The sequence below is a fragment of the Onychostoma macrolepis genome, chromosome 04, assembly GCF_012432095.1.
Source record: "Onychostoma macrolepis isolate SWU-2019 chromosome 04, ASM1243209v1, whole genome shotgun sequence".
In the NCBI taxonomy this organism is placed as follows: domain Eukaryota; kingdom Metazoa; phylum Chordata; class Actinopteri; order Cypriniformes; family Cyprinidae; genus Onychostoma; species Onychostoma macrolepis.
The window spans coordinates 27,749,626-27,767,517 of record NC_081158.1 but is presented as its reverse complement, the minus strand read 5'-3'; the positions used below and the strand labels follow the sequence as shown (position 1 = coordinate 27,767,517).

The 17,892-nt window shown below is 33.9% G+C and overlaps 1 protein-coding gene across 4 annotated transcripts in view; it reads right to left on the bottom strand.

The window, feature by feature from the left end:
• btbd11a (BTB (POZ) domain containing 11a) overlaps window positions 1-17,892 on the bottom strand; it is a 140,367-nt gene that overhangs the window by 55,720 nt on the left and 66,755 nt on the right. The window contains exon 1 of one of the 4 annotated variants that reach the window (XM_058774241.1): window positions 8,575-9,843. The exons of the other annotated variants lie outside the window; for them this stretch is intronic. Within the exon in view, the coding sequence (XP_058630224.1) occupies window positions 8,575-8,782 (208 nt within the window). The 5' untranslated portion in view covers window positions 8,783-9,843. Of the gene's footprint in view, window positions 1-8,574; window positions 9,844-17,892 lie in introns of those variants that run through there. 4 annotated transcript variants of the gene reach the window in all.

Sequence of the window (17,892 nt, the reverse complement as noted above, 5' to 3'; positions counted from 1 at the left end):
AGCCAGATGTTCAAGGCAGTCTCATACCTAACATATGGGGTGAAGGGTATACATTAGATTTGCATACGTGCACACCAGCCAATTGAGTTTTCCCACAGTCTTTGCACAACAACAGATTGTTCCCTTTCTTGGCTTGCCTGTAAGTGGCGGTTCTGCCAGGATGGAGAAATGTGGTATATTCTAGCTTGCCTGAAATCCCCTGTCAGCTCTGCACTGAATGATTAGATCTACAATCAATATGTCCCATTCTTTTCCGGTGACAGAAACACACTTCTTCTCCTGAGTGCACACTCAGACACTTTGTTTTGATTTCCTGCAGCTGTTGAAGTGATAAGGTATTGAAAAATGTTCATTCCGACACAAGCTTTGTTTCCGGAGTCACGGAATATCAGGAATACAGATTAATTCCACGACCGACAATCAAACTTTGCAGAACATATAAAATAGAAATTTGACAGAATTGTTCTAAAATTCAAAGGGGTTCAGAGTAGCTTTGTTCCAGTAACTTAATTAAAGTATCCTACTGAGGGAACAGTTCAATCGCGACCCGGCAAGGGAACCAGCCCTGTCACAAAAAAGACAACAAAACTCTTTAGCTCGCTTTCAATTTCTCTTTTTTTTCTCCCTTGCTGCACTGCTGTATATGTGCTGGAGGAAAGTCCCATCGATTTCTCTACGGTGCACGGCCAGTCTCTTATCAGAGTGAGACTCGTACGGAATATTAACAGCCAAGTCTCCATAGCAACAGGGCAGAGCTGCCCAGCAGCCGCGTGATTGGTGGAAAGAGAGCAGGGCTTGTGGGGATGTGCTGGATTTGGAGGTGGGCGCATACAGAATGTGCAGTGTCAAAAAACTCAAAATTTTGGGTGGCCTGTGACTGTACCTCCCAAAATATTACCTGAGGGTGTTTGCCTCAAAAAATTTGATAAGATAAGAAAAACACTGAAGAAATAAGATAAGTGGGTCTCGTATGCAAGAGCACATCAGTTTATAACATCTTTAAAATATTCAGAGCATGTCTATTTATTGCCATTCAACATGACAGTTTGACATTTCCATCTGAGTCATGCATTAAAAGCATTATATGGAAAGAACATCTGAAAAGTTAGACTGAAAGTTCCAGAACTTTATGGAATAAAAATGTGGGCATGTTTAAAGCGCATGCATTTAATATATATAGACTGTAGCATGAATCCCAGTAAAACTTTTTCGGTGCCTCAGTAAAACTGATAAACTCTGATGAGGGAGACCTGATGAGAAACATGCTTCCTAAAATCTCAATTGTTTGAACCATTTAAAACATGGTTAATAAACACCAATCAAAATTTATCCAAATTTATGAGGACAAATGTTGCTAAATTACTGTAAATGAATGGCGATGCAGTTCTGCTAAACTATCCATTTAGTTTAAAGCAACTGATAGCTCAATAATAAGGTCAAAATATGTTTAGATTACTTTATGAACTGCTAAAATTATCTGTAGTTCTTTGTTACGTTAATTCTGCACAATAGTAGTCATATAAATGTAAAAATCCTTTCAAAGACAGTAGAATTTTTTCCTTCTAACCTTGCCATCACAAAATATGTTGCAAACAATATCCTGCATTGATCGTATAATAAAGGCAGCAGCTGCAAATCAATGCACTATCCATTTCCTAGGCATCAAAAAATAACTATATGCTAAATAAATATCATTATGGACAATCAGAGTTCAAATGTGGAGACAGACAGGGTTATGCCTCGAGTGCTAAATCATTAAAATACCCCTCAAGCTGTCCGAATTCTCCTTCACCATGACAACCGAGGTGAATGCCCCCTTCTTCATAAGACACACTGGTTCACAGCTGCGGCGGGTACGGGCAACATTTTGCCGTTCTGACATTTTAAATCAGCTTGAAGCAATATGATCAACAAGGGACACGGAGATTTTAATGAGGGCCGTGATACTGACTGGTACAGTATTCTGAGAGCTCAATTCATAAACTTTTTTTTTTTTAAATGCAAACCTGAAAATTCACTTTGAGGTTTGCATTTTGAGTTAATAAACAATCAAGGCTTAAAACTTTCTTATAGCACAAAGTAAGATAGTAAAATGATATTTTATTAAATAAAGATGTTAAAATGTATGCAGCGTAGCCCACAGTCATATATTATTTTTCAATATGAAAATATATTTAATTTAAACTTTAAATGTCAAAATATATTACAAATTACTTCAAGGGGCAAAAAGATTATTTTGTCTTCAAATTAATTTATTATATAAAATATTTAAATTTAAATTGAAAAGTCTGTATAAAAAATAAAAATAAAAAAGGCAATTATACACTCTGTTATTAAGAAGGAATTTTCTGTATTGTTTCTTCACAGGTGTTTACTTGAATGTCTTGCCAGAAAATTAAGAGTAACTTTTCTGTTTTTTACTTATTTAGGTAAAGCTTACTTATTTAGGTAAACTTAAACTTATCAAAAAATACATTCGTGTAAATATATTTTAAAATACATACATATTATCAGCACCTTTTTTATATCTGTAATATACTTTGAAATGTCTTTGTAAAATTGGAGAAGAAATGCTCCCTTTGAGTTCCATGAGTGAGACCTCAAACAACACAAATATAAAATATTTTTCATCATTTTTTGGCAATAAAAGAATGTGTACAAAATATTGTTTGCTTTGAGACTGTGTGCAAAGCATGCTGGGACTGTAAGAGGATTGAGTGGCATTGACCCGGACACAGCCTCTATGTGAATGATGATTGACAGATGAGATTACTTTTAGGAAAAGGACACTGAATTTCCAAACCGCAGAGATTCTGGCCAAGAGTTCTATCACTGGATGACATTTCATTCTGCTGGGGAAGTGTTTCAATTCCATTTCCACATTAACCCATTAATGGCTCACTTGTGGGCATGGGTTTTGATAGGACAGAGTTCATTTCCCACAAGCAAGAATGTTTACCAGGGTAAAGGGTCTTTCTAGTGCAGAAAACCCAAGCGGTTTGTGCTCAATCTCTGTCTCTGGCAATGGAAGTCACAAGGAAATGTCACTTTGCCACTGTAATAAGCATGTGTGCAGCGGTGTTGCTTAGAAACTGTAGCTTTCCAAGCTACAAGCTACTAATAATGTAAAGTAGTTCTACAATCAATCATTGGAAAAAGCAGTTAGCTACTACAATGAAGCAACTACAATGGAGCTATTTAAGGAGTAAATGACTTTTTATTACATAACTACAAAATGATATCATTTATATATATATATATATATATATATATCATTTGAACATAATTCACACAAAATATTAATAGCATAATAAAATTGGTGACATGCAATATATTACTCTCTTTGGACCTCGACATTTTAGAGGTCAACAAATCTGTAAAATCTCTTCACCACGTATTTAGTCATGAAAATCTTAAAAACATGTTTTCAAATTACATATTACACTATATTACAGAAACTGAAACTGGACAAATGAAACATATCTTTTTTCATTTTAAGTTGGTCTTTCGTCAGCTTAGTTTAGTTCAGCTTAGTTAATCAAAGCTCTTTTGATGAAACACTATTTTTCGATCAAGCATTAAGGAAGGGACAGGATTCTGCAGGGCAACGAGATCTTACACAATACCGGTTCATTTAACTGAAACGTTCGAATGAACAAATTAATCTGACTTCCCAATATGAGGGAGAGAGAAAGGACATTCTTGTAAAGTGTATCTGACTGCTACTTCAGTTTTCTTGGTTGTAAATTTGACAAAAAAGTGTCTTTGTCACGCTACACTGCAACTGAATAAAAAAAAAAAAAATAGCTTTTTACTTTCAAAAGTTACTGTTTAGAAAGGAACTACCGTCTTGCTGCTGAAAACATTAGCTATAAGGTACTAGAATCATGTTTTTATTTATAAAAATGCACTTCACTGCACTTCAGTCCATAAAGACTACTACACAAAACACTCATATTCAATAGTCGGCTGAAGGTCTTCAGTCAACTGCAAAGGTTATTTTAGTACAAATATTACAAATAACCCCAACAGACCGGCACTCTCCAAATAATTAACACTGTTCACATCATATAATAGGATCAAAAGAAAGTCCCATGCTGCTTTGCAGCATGCTCCTGCTCTCCATCTGTGCTCCCTGACTCATCACGGCAGAAGACACGGAGTCAAAACCAACCAATCAAAAAATAAATAAATAAACAGATAAAATGCTCATACCTTCAGGCCTTCCTTTTGTCCCTCTACATGGTTCATGGTTCACATCTGATGATTTATAACATACTACATTTGTACAACACACACCTGACTGGTCTTTAGCCTTCAGGGACCCACTACATCAAACCAGTTGCTACTGTAAAAGCAATTAAAAACTTTTTTTAATGCTAAATATGGGTTAAAATGTAAAATATAACAGCATTTTACATGTCAAAATGTTTCACAGAAACATATTGGGCAAGAAAATATTTACAATTTCAATTTGTCAGCATGCAAAACAAGATGCTGCCCACTGACAGATTTCAATAAAGTATCAATGCTTGAGTCTTTGAGGTTGGTATGATATGCACAAGTGTAAATAAAGTCAAATTTTATTTAATTAATACTTCATTTTTATATTTTAATTGTAATTGTAATTAATTGTGAAATATATAATGATTAATTATATTTCATTTCAATTATAATTGTGTCAATTTTATCTTTTTAAATGACAAAATTAAAAAATAAAATTGGCGTAAAATTACATTTTAAATCACATAGTTAAAATTTTTCATTATATATATATATATATATATGACCCTGGACCACAAAACCAGTCTTAAGTCGCTGGGGTATATTTGTAGCAATAGCCAAAAATACATTGTATGGGTCAAAATTATAGATTTATTCTTTTACGCCAAAAATCATTAGGACATTAAAGATCATAGATATTTTGTAAATTTCCTACTGTAAATATATCAAAACTTAATTTTTTATATGTAATATGCATTGCTAAGAACTTCATTTGGACGACTTTAAAAGCGATTTTCTCAATATTTAGATTTTTTTGCACCCTCAGATTCCAGATTTTCAAATAGTTGTATCTCGGCCAAATATTGTCCTGGAAAGCTTATTTACTCAGCTTTCAGATGATTTATAAATCTCAATTTCATAATATTTGCATAATATATGGGTGTGTACTGTGTATATTTATTATGTATATATAAATACACACACATACAGTATATATTTTGGACATATTTACATGTATTTATGTGTCTATATTTATATTCATATAATTAATTTTTTAAATAAATGTATTTAATATATAAACATAACATATTTTTCTGAAAAATATACAAGCATGTGTGTGTATATATATATACGTAATAAATAAACAGTACACATACATATATTATGTAAACAAAAACTTTTATTTTGGATGCGATTAATCTCGATTAATCGTTTGACAGCACTAATATATATATAAAATGATTAATTATACTTTATATCATTTTTACATATAAATTTATGACTATTTTTAAAATTGTAAATTGTAATTTTACATCAATTCAATTTTTGTAATGAACTGCATATTCATAAATGTATATATAAAAATGCTGAATTATATTATAAATAAATGGTATTTATGTACATTTTATTTCTATTAGAAGTAAAATGATGTGGCAAATATATAGTCAAGGTGGCTTGTATACACAGATGTTTTATGCAGACATAAGATAACACTGTGTGAGCAACAAGCTCCAAATTGCATGTAAAATGTGGTCTGGATGGGGTCATGACGTAAACGCTTTTTGGCCCGCAAGCCTTGGTGTCAGTCAGTCACTGTTGGGAGCAAGCAAAAATTTCAGAGCCACTGGCGAAGCCAGATTCAGTGACCTATTCACAACTCTCTTCACATGCTTCTTATCTGCTTTACAGGGACAGAAGGGAAGGACGAAGATGATGGGGAGAACTGTACAGAAGCAGACGGTGACAGAGAGTTGCGTGAGACCAAAAAGACATGGGAGGAATATGATAAAACAATGCCTTTTATGTATTTCACAAAAGCTAGTCTGCTTTCTTCAGGCCTTTTGATTTTATTCTCAATATTTCTCAAACCTGACCAGGCCAAAAGAAACTTCAAATATATAGTCCTTGTGAAACTGAGTCTTTTTAAGAAAACTAGAACAAGGACTATCAAAAGGCTATATTATACTCAAAGCAGCCTAGGTGTAGTACTAAACATGACTTTATTCTGTGTTCAAATTGATATTCTGTTCATCCTGCTGGTGTGATGGTCCATCTTACGGGTTAACATGACCCAGAGGCCCCTGCTTGGGGCCCAGCATGTGTACCTTGATGCGGCCAGGCCCAAGCAGATGGTGGCCATATGTCCGCAGAACATGGAAGAAGAGCCACAAACCCAAGGCCAGAAATCTGAGCTATATTCACATTTGTAAGAAGACTTAGAACCCACTCTTCTTCAAATATCCGCTGTGAGCATAAAGCTCACACAGACAGACACACACACATACATACGCGCACGCACATGCACATGCACATGCGCGCACACACACACACATATCGTCATCTACTCATACCGAGGGTTAATGCATGCAGTCAATGAGAAAACATACATTCTACCTACAGACTGAAAATAGAAACACACAGACAGATATTCAAGTTTTGCCTTTGGCAACAAGGAAAGGTTGTCAAGGGTCTGAGAAACAGTTAGCACTGATAAGTAGCCTATAAAACAACATTCCCCGCATCAGAATATGCCATACAGTACAGCTACTGTACAGTAGGTGAAAAACTGAATTCATATACGTAGCATACATAAAGCAGTAGGCAAAAAGTACCTGGATGACATACTACTTCTGCAAAGATTCCAATCTAATGTGCATCTGAAGGTTACAGGAGAGGGGTTGAATGAAGGGCAGTGAAGCAATGCATTTGAAGTCACATGACAATTTCATTCATGCCCCATACATTCATACTATATAAAACATACTTTTTTAAGGGTTGTGAAGTTTGTTCCTTCGCAAATGTAGTAAAAATAGTATGTACTCAGACATTATGCAATTTCAGACGCACCCATTGAACAGAACATGTAAAGGCATTAAGTAATCAGGATACAAAAATCTAGTAACTGTAATCCGTTACAGTTACATCATAAAACAAAGTATTCAGATTACAGTTACATTTTGTAAAAAGTGGGAATACTATCAGGATTACATTTGTTTCATTTAAAATTAAATAAATGAGTTTTTAGACATAATAACATCATGTTAGCTAAAAATTTGTGTTTGTTAGTGATTTACAATTCCATGGTGTGCATGACTGCAGTTGTGTGTAAGTTTTCTAGCAAAAAAGTCCACACACCACGGATCAGTTAATGAAATAAAGAAAGATCATAGCATTTCACATTTCGACATGTAGGCTTAAAATAGACTAATATGTATATGGTGCAAATTATTTTATGTTGTGTATAAAATATTTATTTTTACTTGTAGGTTACATGTAAAAAAAATTATAAAATTATGATAATAAAAATAAAATTGTAAAACTAAACTTTATAGCCACTAGATGTCTGCATAGACTTTTATATAAATACATACGGGCTGTAATATCTAGTCGATGAAACAAGACACGATTTTTAATAGTATTTATTTTTATTTTTATTTTTTTTAAAGTCATAGTTAAAGCTGCAGTCTGTAACTTTTTTGTTAAAAATTGACAAAATTGATAAAATAAGTGAGTACACCATGAATCCATTTTCCAAAACGTGTTTTTAGCTTGTCCTGAATCACTACGGTACACCTGTAATAATTGCTTATATTCAGACTATTTAGACTGGTTCGGGTAGATATCGCTGCGGAGTAGCCCGGTACCTGCGTGATTCGTCATAGACATAAACAGAGAAAAGTAGCTCCGGCTACAATGTTCTTCCGCAACACGCACGCAGTTCTGTTTATTAACCGCTAGAGCGCCAAAAGTTACGGACTGCAACTTTAAATAAAAGTAGGTTATTTAGATATTGCTTTTTTGACTTTATTTACATATGTAACTAAAAGGAATCCAAAAGTAATCAGATTGCATTACTTTCATATTGTGATACTTGGATTACATTACTGAATACTTTTTTGATGAAGTAATTTCTAACTGTAACGGAATACATTTTAAAAGTAACCCTCCCAACCCTGTGTATCAGTACATTATTCAGTGTAAGAATACACTATTTTGCAAGTGTTCGATAACGAGTGGATTACAAGGTTATGTGATCTCAAAATGGCTGCCTCTATGAGGAGACCCTACTTCAAGTAAAACAAAATAGGTTTTATTAGGCTACTGACATTAGTCTTGATTTTGAGTGTATTTATTTCAACAGTACTATTAATTCCTTTCTATTAAAAAAAAAAAAACAATAAAGAAAAAGTTTCGAAATATATAAGAAAACAGAATATTTTTTTAATAACGAAAAAAATAAAAGGAATTTAACTGTACGAAATATATAACAAAACCTGAAATGTCAATTCTGGTATAAAACCTGTCCCAAGTTAGCGGTTCCCACCCATAGTGAAGAAAACAACCGTCTACCTGTAGGTGTAATACAGGACTGGAATGCTGCTTTGTTGATTTTCCCACGGTCTTGGTGTTCTACAATTAGGAAATTAACCATAACATTACATAACGAACCTTTACGACACAACACGGATTTTGCCTTAATCCCAGACACATTACACAGAATAAATGCATAGGTGTGGCCCAAAATCCTCTGAAAATACAATAAAACATGCCCGAACATGTGGAAATTAGCCTAACCTTTAGGCAGCAATTACTGTTTCTCCACTGACATTTACTCCAATTTGTCTGGCAGCAAAAATGTCCTTGAAGTCACGGCTTCTGGATAGGGTGTCACAGTCACAGGTTTCATCATGCCCTAGTCAACAGCTTAGAGAAAGGCAAACCGAAACACCTCTGGGGTGAAACGTTTCTAAAGACAAATTCTGATGAACTCATCAAAAAAACAAAAAGAGTACAGAATGCATCTAGTAGAAAAGGCGGGTTAAGAGTCAAAGTCTTCACTAGAAAATTGCATTTTCTTCCCTTGTTTGGTTTGTTCCCTGCTGCGTATGAGATGAAAGCGGTGCTAAATTAAGATTCACATATGAAAAGACACGATTTGAGAGTTAAACACCTTCATTATAATCCGAAATTAGACTCTAACCCAGACCTCAGCATGAATTATTTTCTTTCTTTCTTTCTTTCTTTGGAAAGCGCTGATGCAAACAGAGAATTCAGAACATTCAGGCAATTCTAACAGCAGAGGAACATTTAGAGTTGAAGAGAGGTGAATGTACAGTTCAACAGAGCCGAGTATGTTTCCCTATCTGAAACGCTCCTTCATCCGGTCTATTTCCTCTGTACCACTGCACATTCATTTCCCTCTCGGTTTTCCACCATCCAAGCAGGTTCCGGCAAGTTCTGCCATGGGCAAGCAACACTCGGTCTAATTATTGCAGGGGGTTGAGCTCGTTTGACAGGTCGACCTACTCCACTCCATTTGATATGAATTAGAGAGTGTGATGAGAGAAAAAAGAGCAGGCAAAAGACTAAATAAAATACAGAAAAGGAGAGAAAAAGAGGAAACAACATTTCAATAGTCATCAATAGGAGACTACAGACAGCCAGACTATGGAATTTTCTTCTATGTTATATTCTAACATTTAAATAATGCATAACATATAAAAAGCTGATAAAATGCTAAAACTTTGGATGCCAGTAATTATCTTATAGAGTGATTTTTTTTTTTTTAATTCAGCAAGGAAGCATTAAATTGATCAAAAGTTACAAAGGCTTCTACATTGTTACATGCTGTTCTTTTGAACTTTCTACATATATAAAAGAATCCTGAAAAAAATGTATCAAATATACAAAAACATTAAGTAGCACAACTACTTTAACATTGATAATAAAAAGAAAAATATTTCTTAAGCATCAAATCAGCAAATTGCCAACACAGGAATAAGTTACATTACAACAGAAAACAGTTATTTAAATAATATAATTGTTAATATAATAATTAACTAACTAATTATTATTAATAATAATATATAATTAAAATAATTATTATATTGTAATAATATTTCACATTCTTATTATTATTATTATTTTGATCATATAAAAGCAGCCTTGGTGAACAAAAAACAACAACAACAACAAAAAAAAACTCTCCTACAGAAGCAAACTTTTGAATGGTAGCGCATATATAGAATATTATTTAAATTATATTATACACATAATACATTGCAGTACAGTATGTACAATACATCAATTGTAGAGTACAACTAATTTACAACACTAATTAGTTAAAAATATATTCTAAAATTCATGGCTAATGCATCTGCAGCTATTGAATTTCTTTGAAAATAAATTCAACATCCGGCAATGGAATTCAATGAATTCGCATTTAACATAGCCTACATTCTAAATTTTACCCAAATCTTCTGAACATCAACAAATTAAAAACCATGTTTTTGGTATAATTATTTGTTGAATGAAATCAAATCTGTAATTATTTTCTGCAACTGGTTGTCATAAACGGAAAGCGTGCAAATCAAACACCCATAAGTGCAGAACATTAAAACATCACCTATCATCTGAATGTCCATAAATGTCACTCTCCAACTTTGGAGGGCATTCCAGCCCCACACTGCGCTTTGATAGTTTGATGCTCACCGGCGCAGCAGTGACAGCTCCAGCAGAGGCTGTGGGAGCCGGTGGCCCACTTTCTCCAGGACTGACAAATCAAGAGACACCAGGCAGAGTTTTTAAACTGATTACAAAACAAACCCGGCAGACCACACTGGAAAGACACAGACGGTCCTCTGCTGTTAGCCTCCGGTTCTGTCTGGCACTTAAGGGGCGATCTTCATCAATTCTTAACCTTACCGATCAGAATCTGGCCGTGACCCAGAGCCTCTGGGCTCGGACCCTTGCATCCAGCGTTCTCCTGAGTGATGTAAACAGCCTGGTGCATATGTGCTCTCATTTTGTGGTGACAGTAATTATGTTGGTGAGAAAACAAGCTGCAGTTTTCCTGCTCTAAGCCCGCAGATACAACCCAGGGAGCCAGGAAAGCACTGACGGGAATGTTTACCATGCAATATGACTGATTTGGGTCAAGAACATGAGAAGAACTAGGAAAACGCCAGGCCAGAGGGGAAAAGAAAGGACTACCCAAGTGACCCTCATCTTGGTTTTAAAAATGAGACTGCTTTTAAAAGTGGCTACATTCACACAGCAACAGTATACAGTTATCAGTCCTGTTTTATAGTGCAAAGCACAAAATATTGGAACCATGTCAGTAACTGGCCAATATTAGAGTTTTAATTGTTTTTTTATTTTATTTATCGGTTATGGGTCTATACCGAATATTTAATTGAGCCTTCATACTAAATCTTTGGCAAAATTAATATTTATTTTTTGTATTGTATATACAATGTTGAGATACCTAAATGCATTTGTAGCACTTAGTGTTATACTTTAAATTTATTTAGACAAAAGTATATTTATAGACCAGAATTTAATTATAAAATAATACTGAGTACGTTTATAAACCATAAAATTAAAATACTGCAATTATCAGATTATCGGTATCAGCCACGATTGTAATATATATTATTTTAATAATTTATTTATATTTTTTATTTTTTAGACAAAATAGTATATACAATAGCTATTTATCGGTTATAAGTCATAATATGAAAATACTGTAATGATCATGTTATCAATATCAACCAGAACTGTAATATCTATTTTTTAAATTAATTTATGTATTTTTAACTTATTTGAATATTGTCCATTTATCGGTTCAGTCATAACCATGAAAATAATTTTCGGATTATTGGTATCAGCCAGAATTGTAAATCTTTTTTTTTTTTTTTTATCATTTATTTCAGTTTTTAATTTATTTAGTCAAAACAGAATAGTTATAGACTATAACAGCTATTTACTGATTGTACATTATAATAAAATACTGTAATTATTGGATTATCTGTATTAACCAGAATTGTGCTATCTTTTTTGTATTAATTTATATCTATATTTTATTTATTTAGACAAAATAGTAAATGCATAGACTATAAACAGCTATTTAACAGTCATATAAGTCATAATATGAAAATACTGCAATTATCAGATTATCGGTATTAGTCAGAATTCAGAATATCTACTGTATGTTTTAAATAATTTATATATTTTCTTAATTTATTTAGACAAATATAACAGAATTTTAATACTGTCATTTATCGGTTATTAGTGATAATATGAAAATAATTATCATCTTATCGGCATCAGCAAGAATTTTATATTGTCAACCCCAAACATTGTGAACATAGCTGGTGCGATTTACTCCATGACTGAAACTTACTGGCTTTGAATTACTCCCCAAATCCTCATAGAAATGCAAATGTATCTGGCAGTATGTGCACCTTGTTTACTGCTGTGGCATAAATTAATCTAATTTTGTCTGAGTGTTTTTGTAGAACTTTGACTCAGTCAGTTCCAACAGTAAACACAATAAAACCGGTGGGTTATTAAAATTATGGATACAGTTTATGGCTGTAGTTTTCTTCACAGCTGGCATCTTTAGCTCAAGCTCGTCTTAATGTTTCCGCTCATTTTCCACCCTCGTCACCCTCCATTATAGCTAGTCTCAGAGTCCCTGCACTACCTCTATTCTCATCTATAGCCTGACAGAGCAATACAGCAAAACACAATAGCTGTCTGTCACTCACAGGCCATAGAGGGATCCTGTGGAGGCCAGAGGCACTGGAATGAGCTACGGTTGAGGCCTAGAAATATCAACACATTGCCAAAACTAATGAGGAGAATAAATATGAGGAAATATGATCCACTGGGACGTGCAGTTCATTATGGAAGTTAAGACAACAGCCCTATGGTTATAAGGGAAACTATTTTTCTCACACCCAAAAGAAATGGCATTTTGGAATTTATATTTATTATGAAATTTTGTAGTCTTTAAGCACTTGGGTATCCATGAAAACACAAGATTAATCAGAAAAGAGACTAACTGCCCAGAAATCGTTATTTTTTTCTTCTGTTCATTGGATATCTGGGCTGCTGCCCAATGAACTTACAATAAAAGCATTTTTTTATTGGCTATCTGTCATTACATAAACAAGTTTATAAGCTCATTGCTCTATGGATGAATGATTTTGTAAAGATGTGGTTCTGAAAAATTCAAGTCAAGCCCAAAACAGCGAGTTCTAAAAACCCGCGCTCTGTGCTGTATAAAACGAATGCTAACTCTGGCATTTATGATTTATGTCTTAAAATCATGCATAAATAATGTGTGCAGCATAACATGCACCCTATTATGATATAGCAGCAATCACACTGCGCCTCTGTGATCAACATAAATATACTGTCGAAACCTCTTTCTCTGAACCTTCAGATAAATAACAGGCTGAGGCTGTTGTCTCATTCTGGCATACCGATAATACTTCTATTTATTGTTATGAGAATATATTGTTTACCAGAATAAAGGGGAAGATCATTGTTTATGAATTTGTTGCTCGTGGTAACTAAGGACATTGTCTTTTTTTCTTTACACAGTTTCAGAGAGATGCTTGACAGGAACTAGGGAACAAGACACCAGACATGTTATTTTCTCAGTTTTGACAGGTGCTACAGTAAACATTGGATTGTGCCACTTTTATTTGTATTATCAAGACAAAGACAAAGCCGTAAAGGGGTCATATTATGCCTTATTAATTTCTTTAGCATACACTATTTTTTAAAATCTATTTAAAATTGTTGTGCACCAGAAACAAAATAAACTAAAAGATAAATAATATAATATAATAATATTTTATACAGTCATTCATATAATACATTATTAATTTATTTACCATACACTATTTTCTAAATCTACTTTACAATGTTTCTAAAGTGTTTTACACCAAAAATAAAAAAGAAATAAATATTTTTATGCATTATATATACAGGTATTCTTTTTATGCATTACCCATTTATTTCTTAGAGTCTGTAAAATCTACTTTATGTTGTTTCTAAAGTGTTTTGCACCAAAAAATCAAATAAAATAAAAAATATTATTGTTAATGCATTATATATGGAGGTTTTCATATTATGCATTATGCATTTATTTCTCAGATTTTTCTTCTTTATATTATTTCTAAAGTGTTTTGCACCAAAAATAAAATAAAAACATTACTTTAATGGATACACAGGCGTACAGTTATTCAAATTATGCATTATTAATCTAATTATCATTCAAACATTTAAAAATCTACTTTATAATTTTTTGCACCAAAAATGTAATATAAATGAAATATAAAATAATAAATACAACAAAATACTACTTCTGACCAAGTGAATTTGCAAATTTGGAATTGTATGTTTACAAATGCATTTGAAAATAAAACTTTTAAATCTTAAAAGATCAACGGAAATTCTATTTCTCATGAAATAACTCCTTCAAGAAGTCTTAAGAAAGAGTGGTGGTTGGTAAAAATAAAGTATTCTGATTGGCGGAGTGCTGAGTGGACAGGGACAGGGCTCGCTGACTCATGAGGGGAGAGAGGACAGTTGGAGAGCGAGTTGGGTCAATGATTCAGCTGGAATAAGACTGAAAGGCCAAGAGACCGTGCCACTCAATGTCACTCTCAGCTGTCCCACAACCACTCTGGGTTACAGAGCAGCCACTTACCGCAAAACTACACTTCACTCTGTCTATCATTTCTCATGCAACTTAAAACCAAGCCTTCCCAAAGAACAATGACTATTCATGAGCCTCTGATTCAGACACAAGAATTAGAATATGAATAGAACATCTGGTAATAAAATAAAGGTTACAGTCCACTCTAAAACTACAGACAGGGTAATACAGTTCAGGAAGGGTTCATATTTGATGTTATCATGATGACCTTAGAGTGCTATTAAGTCCTGAATATAAAACACCTTTTTATAGTTTTAGGCTAGACATTACTAGGACTCAAGAAAAGAACTGGCATCAAAAGTCTGAAAACACACTTTGATGTGGTTTCAATGGGAAGTAAAATCGATGAATTTATTCATAAATAAATGCTGGGGTGTCCTGTAGCCATGCAGCGTTCACTTTTTCTTTCCCTTCACACTGCAGAGTGTTATTTCTCATGAATATGAAGAGCAAGGATATTCAGCGAGCATGTTAAAGGTGCTTTGTGAAGAAAACACTGTGCACCGGCGTCAAAAGCAACAGAGTGGGATTCCAGCTGAAATATGATATTATTTGAGATGGGCTTTACATGAAACAAGGAGAAACAGCTAAAAGGTTTTACCAGGAGGCACAAAAAGGCTTCCTGCACAATAAAATATCATAATTTTACCATATTTTTAAAGACATTTCCCACTGTAACACTATGATGTTGTCTAAAGTACCATGGTATATTTCAAAAGTACCATGGTATCTGATACCATCACTGTACCATGGTACCACCATAGTCTTGTAAGAAAAAAATAAAATAAAATCTAACGATTGAAAAACTGAAATTAAACAACTACATTCTCATGACTTCAACACTAAATAAAATAAAATAAAATAAAGGTTTAGTTATAGATATATGGTGTATATACACAAAAGTCTGGGGTTGGTATATATATATATATATATATATATATATATTTTTTTTTTTTTTTTTCAATATTTTTGAAAGAAGTTTCTTATGCTCACCAAGGCTGCATTTCTATGATACAGTAAATACAGTTGTGTTCAAAATAATAGCAGTGTGTTTAAAAAAATGAGTAAAGCTCAAAATCCTTATAATAACTTTTATAACCTTATAATACACACAAATGCATTGGGAACATTGAACATTCTATTCTAAATCAAAACATGAAGAAAAATTTTGTAAATTTGTTATTACTTTACAGAAAGTGAAAAAAACCATCCCCATATCATGATGCTTGCGCCACCATGCTTCACTGTCTTCACAGTGTACTGTGGCTTGAATTCAGTGTTTGGGGGTCGTCTGACAAACTGTCTGCGGCCCCTAGACCCAAAAAGAACAATCTTGCTTCATCAGTCCACAAAATATTGCGCCACTTCTCTTTAGGCCAGTCAATGTGTTCTTTGGCAAATTGTAACCTCTTCATTTTTTCAACAATGGGACTTTGCGGGGGCTTCTTGCCGATAGCTTGGCTTCACATTGGCATCTTCTAATTGTTACAGTACTCACAGGTAACTTTAGACTTTCTTTGATCACCCTGGAGCTGATCATTGGCTGAGTCTTTGGCATTTTGGTTATTCTTCAATCCATTCGAATGGTAGTTTTCCATTTTCTTCCACATCTTTTTGGTTTTGGTTGCCATTTTAAAGCATTTGATATCATTTTAGCTGAGCAGCCTATAATTTTCTGCACTTCTTTATATGTTTTCCCCTCTATAATCAACTTTTTAATCAAAGTACGCTATTCTTTTGAACAATGTCTGGAACGACCCATTTTACTCAGATTTTCAGAGAGAAATGCACAGTACAACATTTGCTGTCTTCGTCCTTAAATAAGGGTCACTTGTTTGACACCAGTTTTTTTACAGAATGATTTACCTCTCTAATTAAACTCCACACTGCTATTATTTTGAACATGCCCTTTTCAATTAATGATTCGATTACACAGAATTAACAGCATGTATATCATGACTGTTGGGTCTGTTGGTTTTCTATTACTCTACCACACCTACTAGTAAAATATTTGCCATGTAGAAATATAATTTCTACCAAAAACAGTGATTGATCTGGTTAGTGATGTTGGACTGCTATTATTTTGAACACAACTGTATATAGTAAAACAGTAATATTGTGAATGACTATTACAACTTGAAATACCTTCTTTTATTGTAATATACTATATATGTCTACTGTAATATATATAAACTGAATTTCAAAAAGAGAGAAAAAAATAAATAAATTCTCTCAGGATCAAGTATTTTAGAAAACTAATAAATATAAATCTTTTAATTACTGTTTATTACCATTTGCACAGCATTTCTTGTCAACTATGAGAGATGCTCCCTGATTGCAAATATATGTATCTGACGTTCATTTTGAAACCAGAAACTTGAAATGATTTATAACCCAAGAAACCCATAATATTTGCATAACGAGTGAATCAGATTCAGAAAACACACACATGACAGGCAGATGCCTAATATATCTGGCATTAGAAGAGTAGCTGCTACACTTGCTGCTGAAAACTGTTCAGAATCTTTGTCACAAACAGCCACAAAACCATCGCAATCTCCAAGTATGCATGAACCGCTGCTTCTGATGTAGGTCACAAGCACTCAAAACACGAGGGGAAGTTACAAGCAATAACCAGGAACGACAAACACCAACCGTTGTGTAATCACACTTCTAGCACTTTCCCAGCTCTGGGCTTTTCTACACAGCTTCTGGAGGTTCTCATTCACTCCCTTGCACTTCTGCAGCGAGTGCTGTTGCCTGGTAACCCGAGCGCTGTATAAGTGCTGCAATGCGACCCGCAGAAGGTCTGACTGCTGCTACCGCTCTGTTAGGGGGCGAGAATAGCGGAAGGAAATAAGGGTTTGGGTCGCTCAGGGTTTCACCCACTCATCCAGGCAGGTGGTGTAACTTCCTCTGGGCTATTTTGAGAGGAGGGGATTGTAATCTATGGCAAGCCAAGCATTGTGCTTTATGGACAGCTTTGTGGAGGCAAGCTCAGTTCCCCTGTGTTCCTTTAAACTTTTTCACACCCTTTATTGATTTGTTATGTGAGATGGAGGTTGAAATGACTAGATGGATTCCAACACAAAGATTTCTTAGTGCCTACACACAAATATACACTTCTTGAAATTTCAAGAATAGCAGTTAAT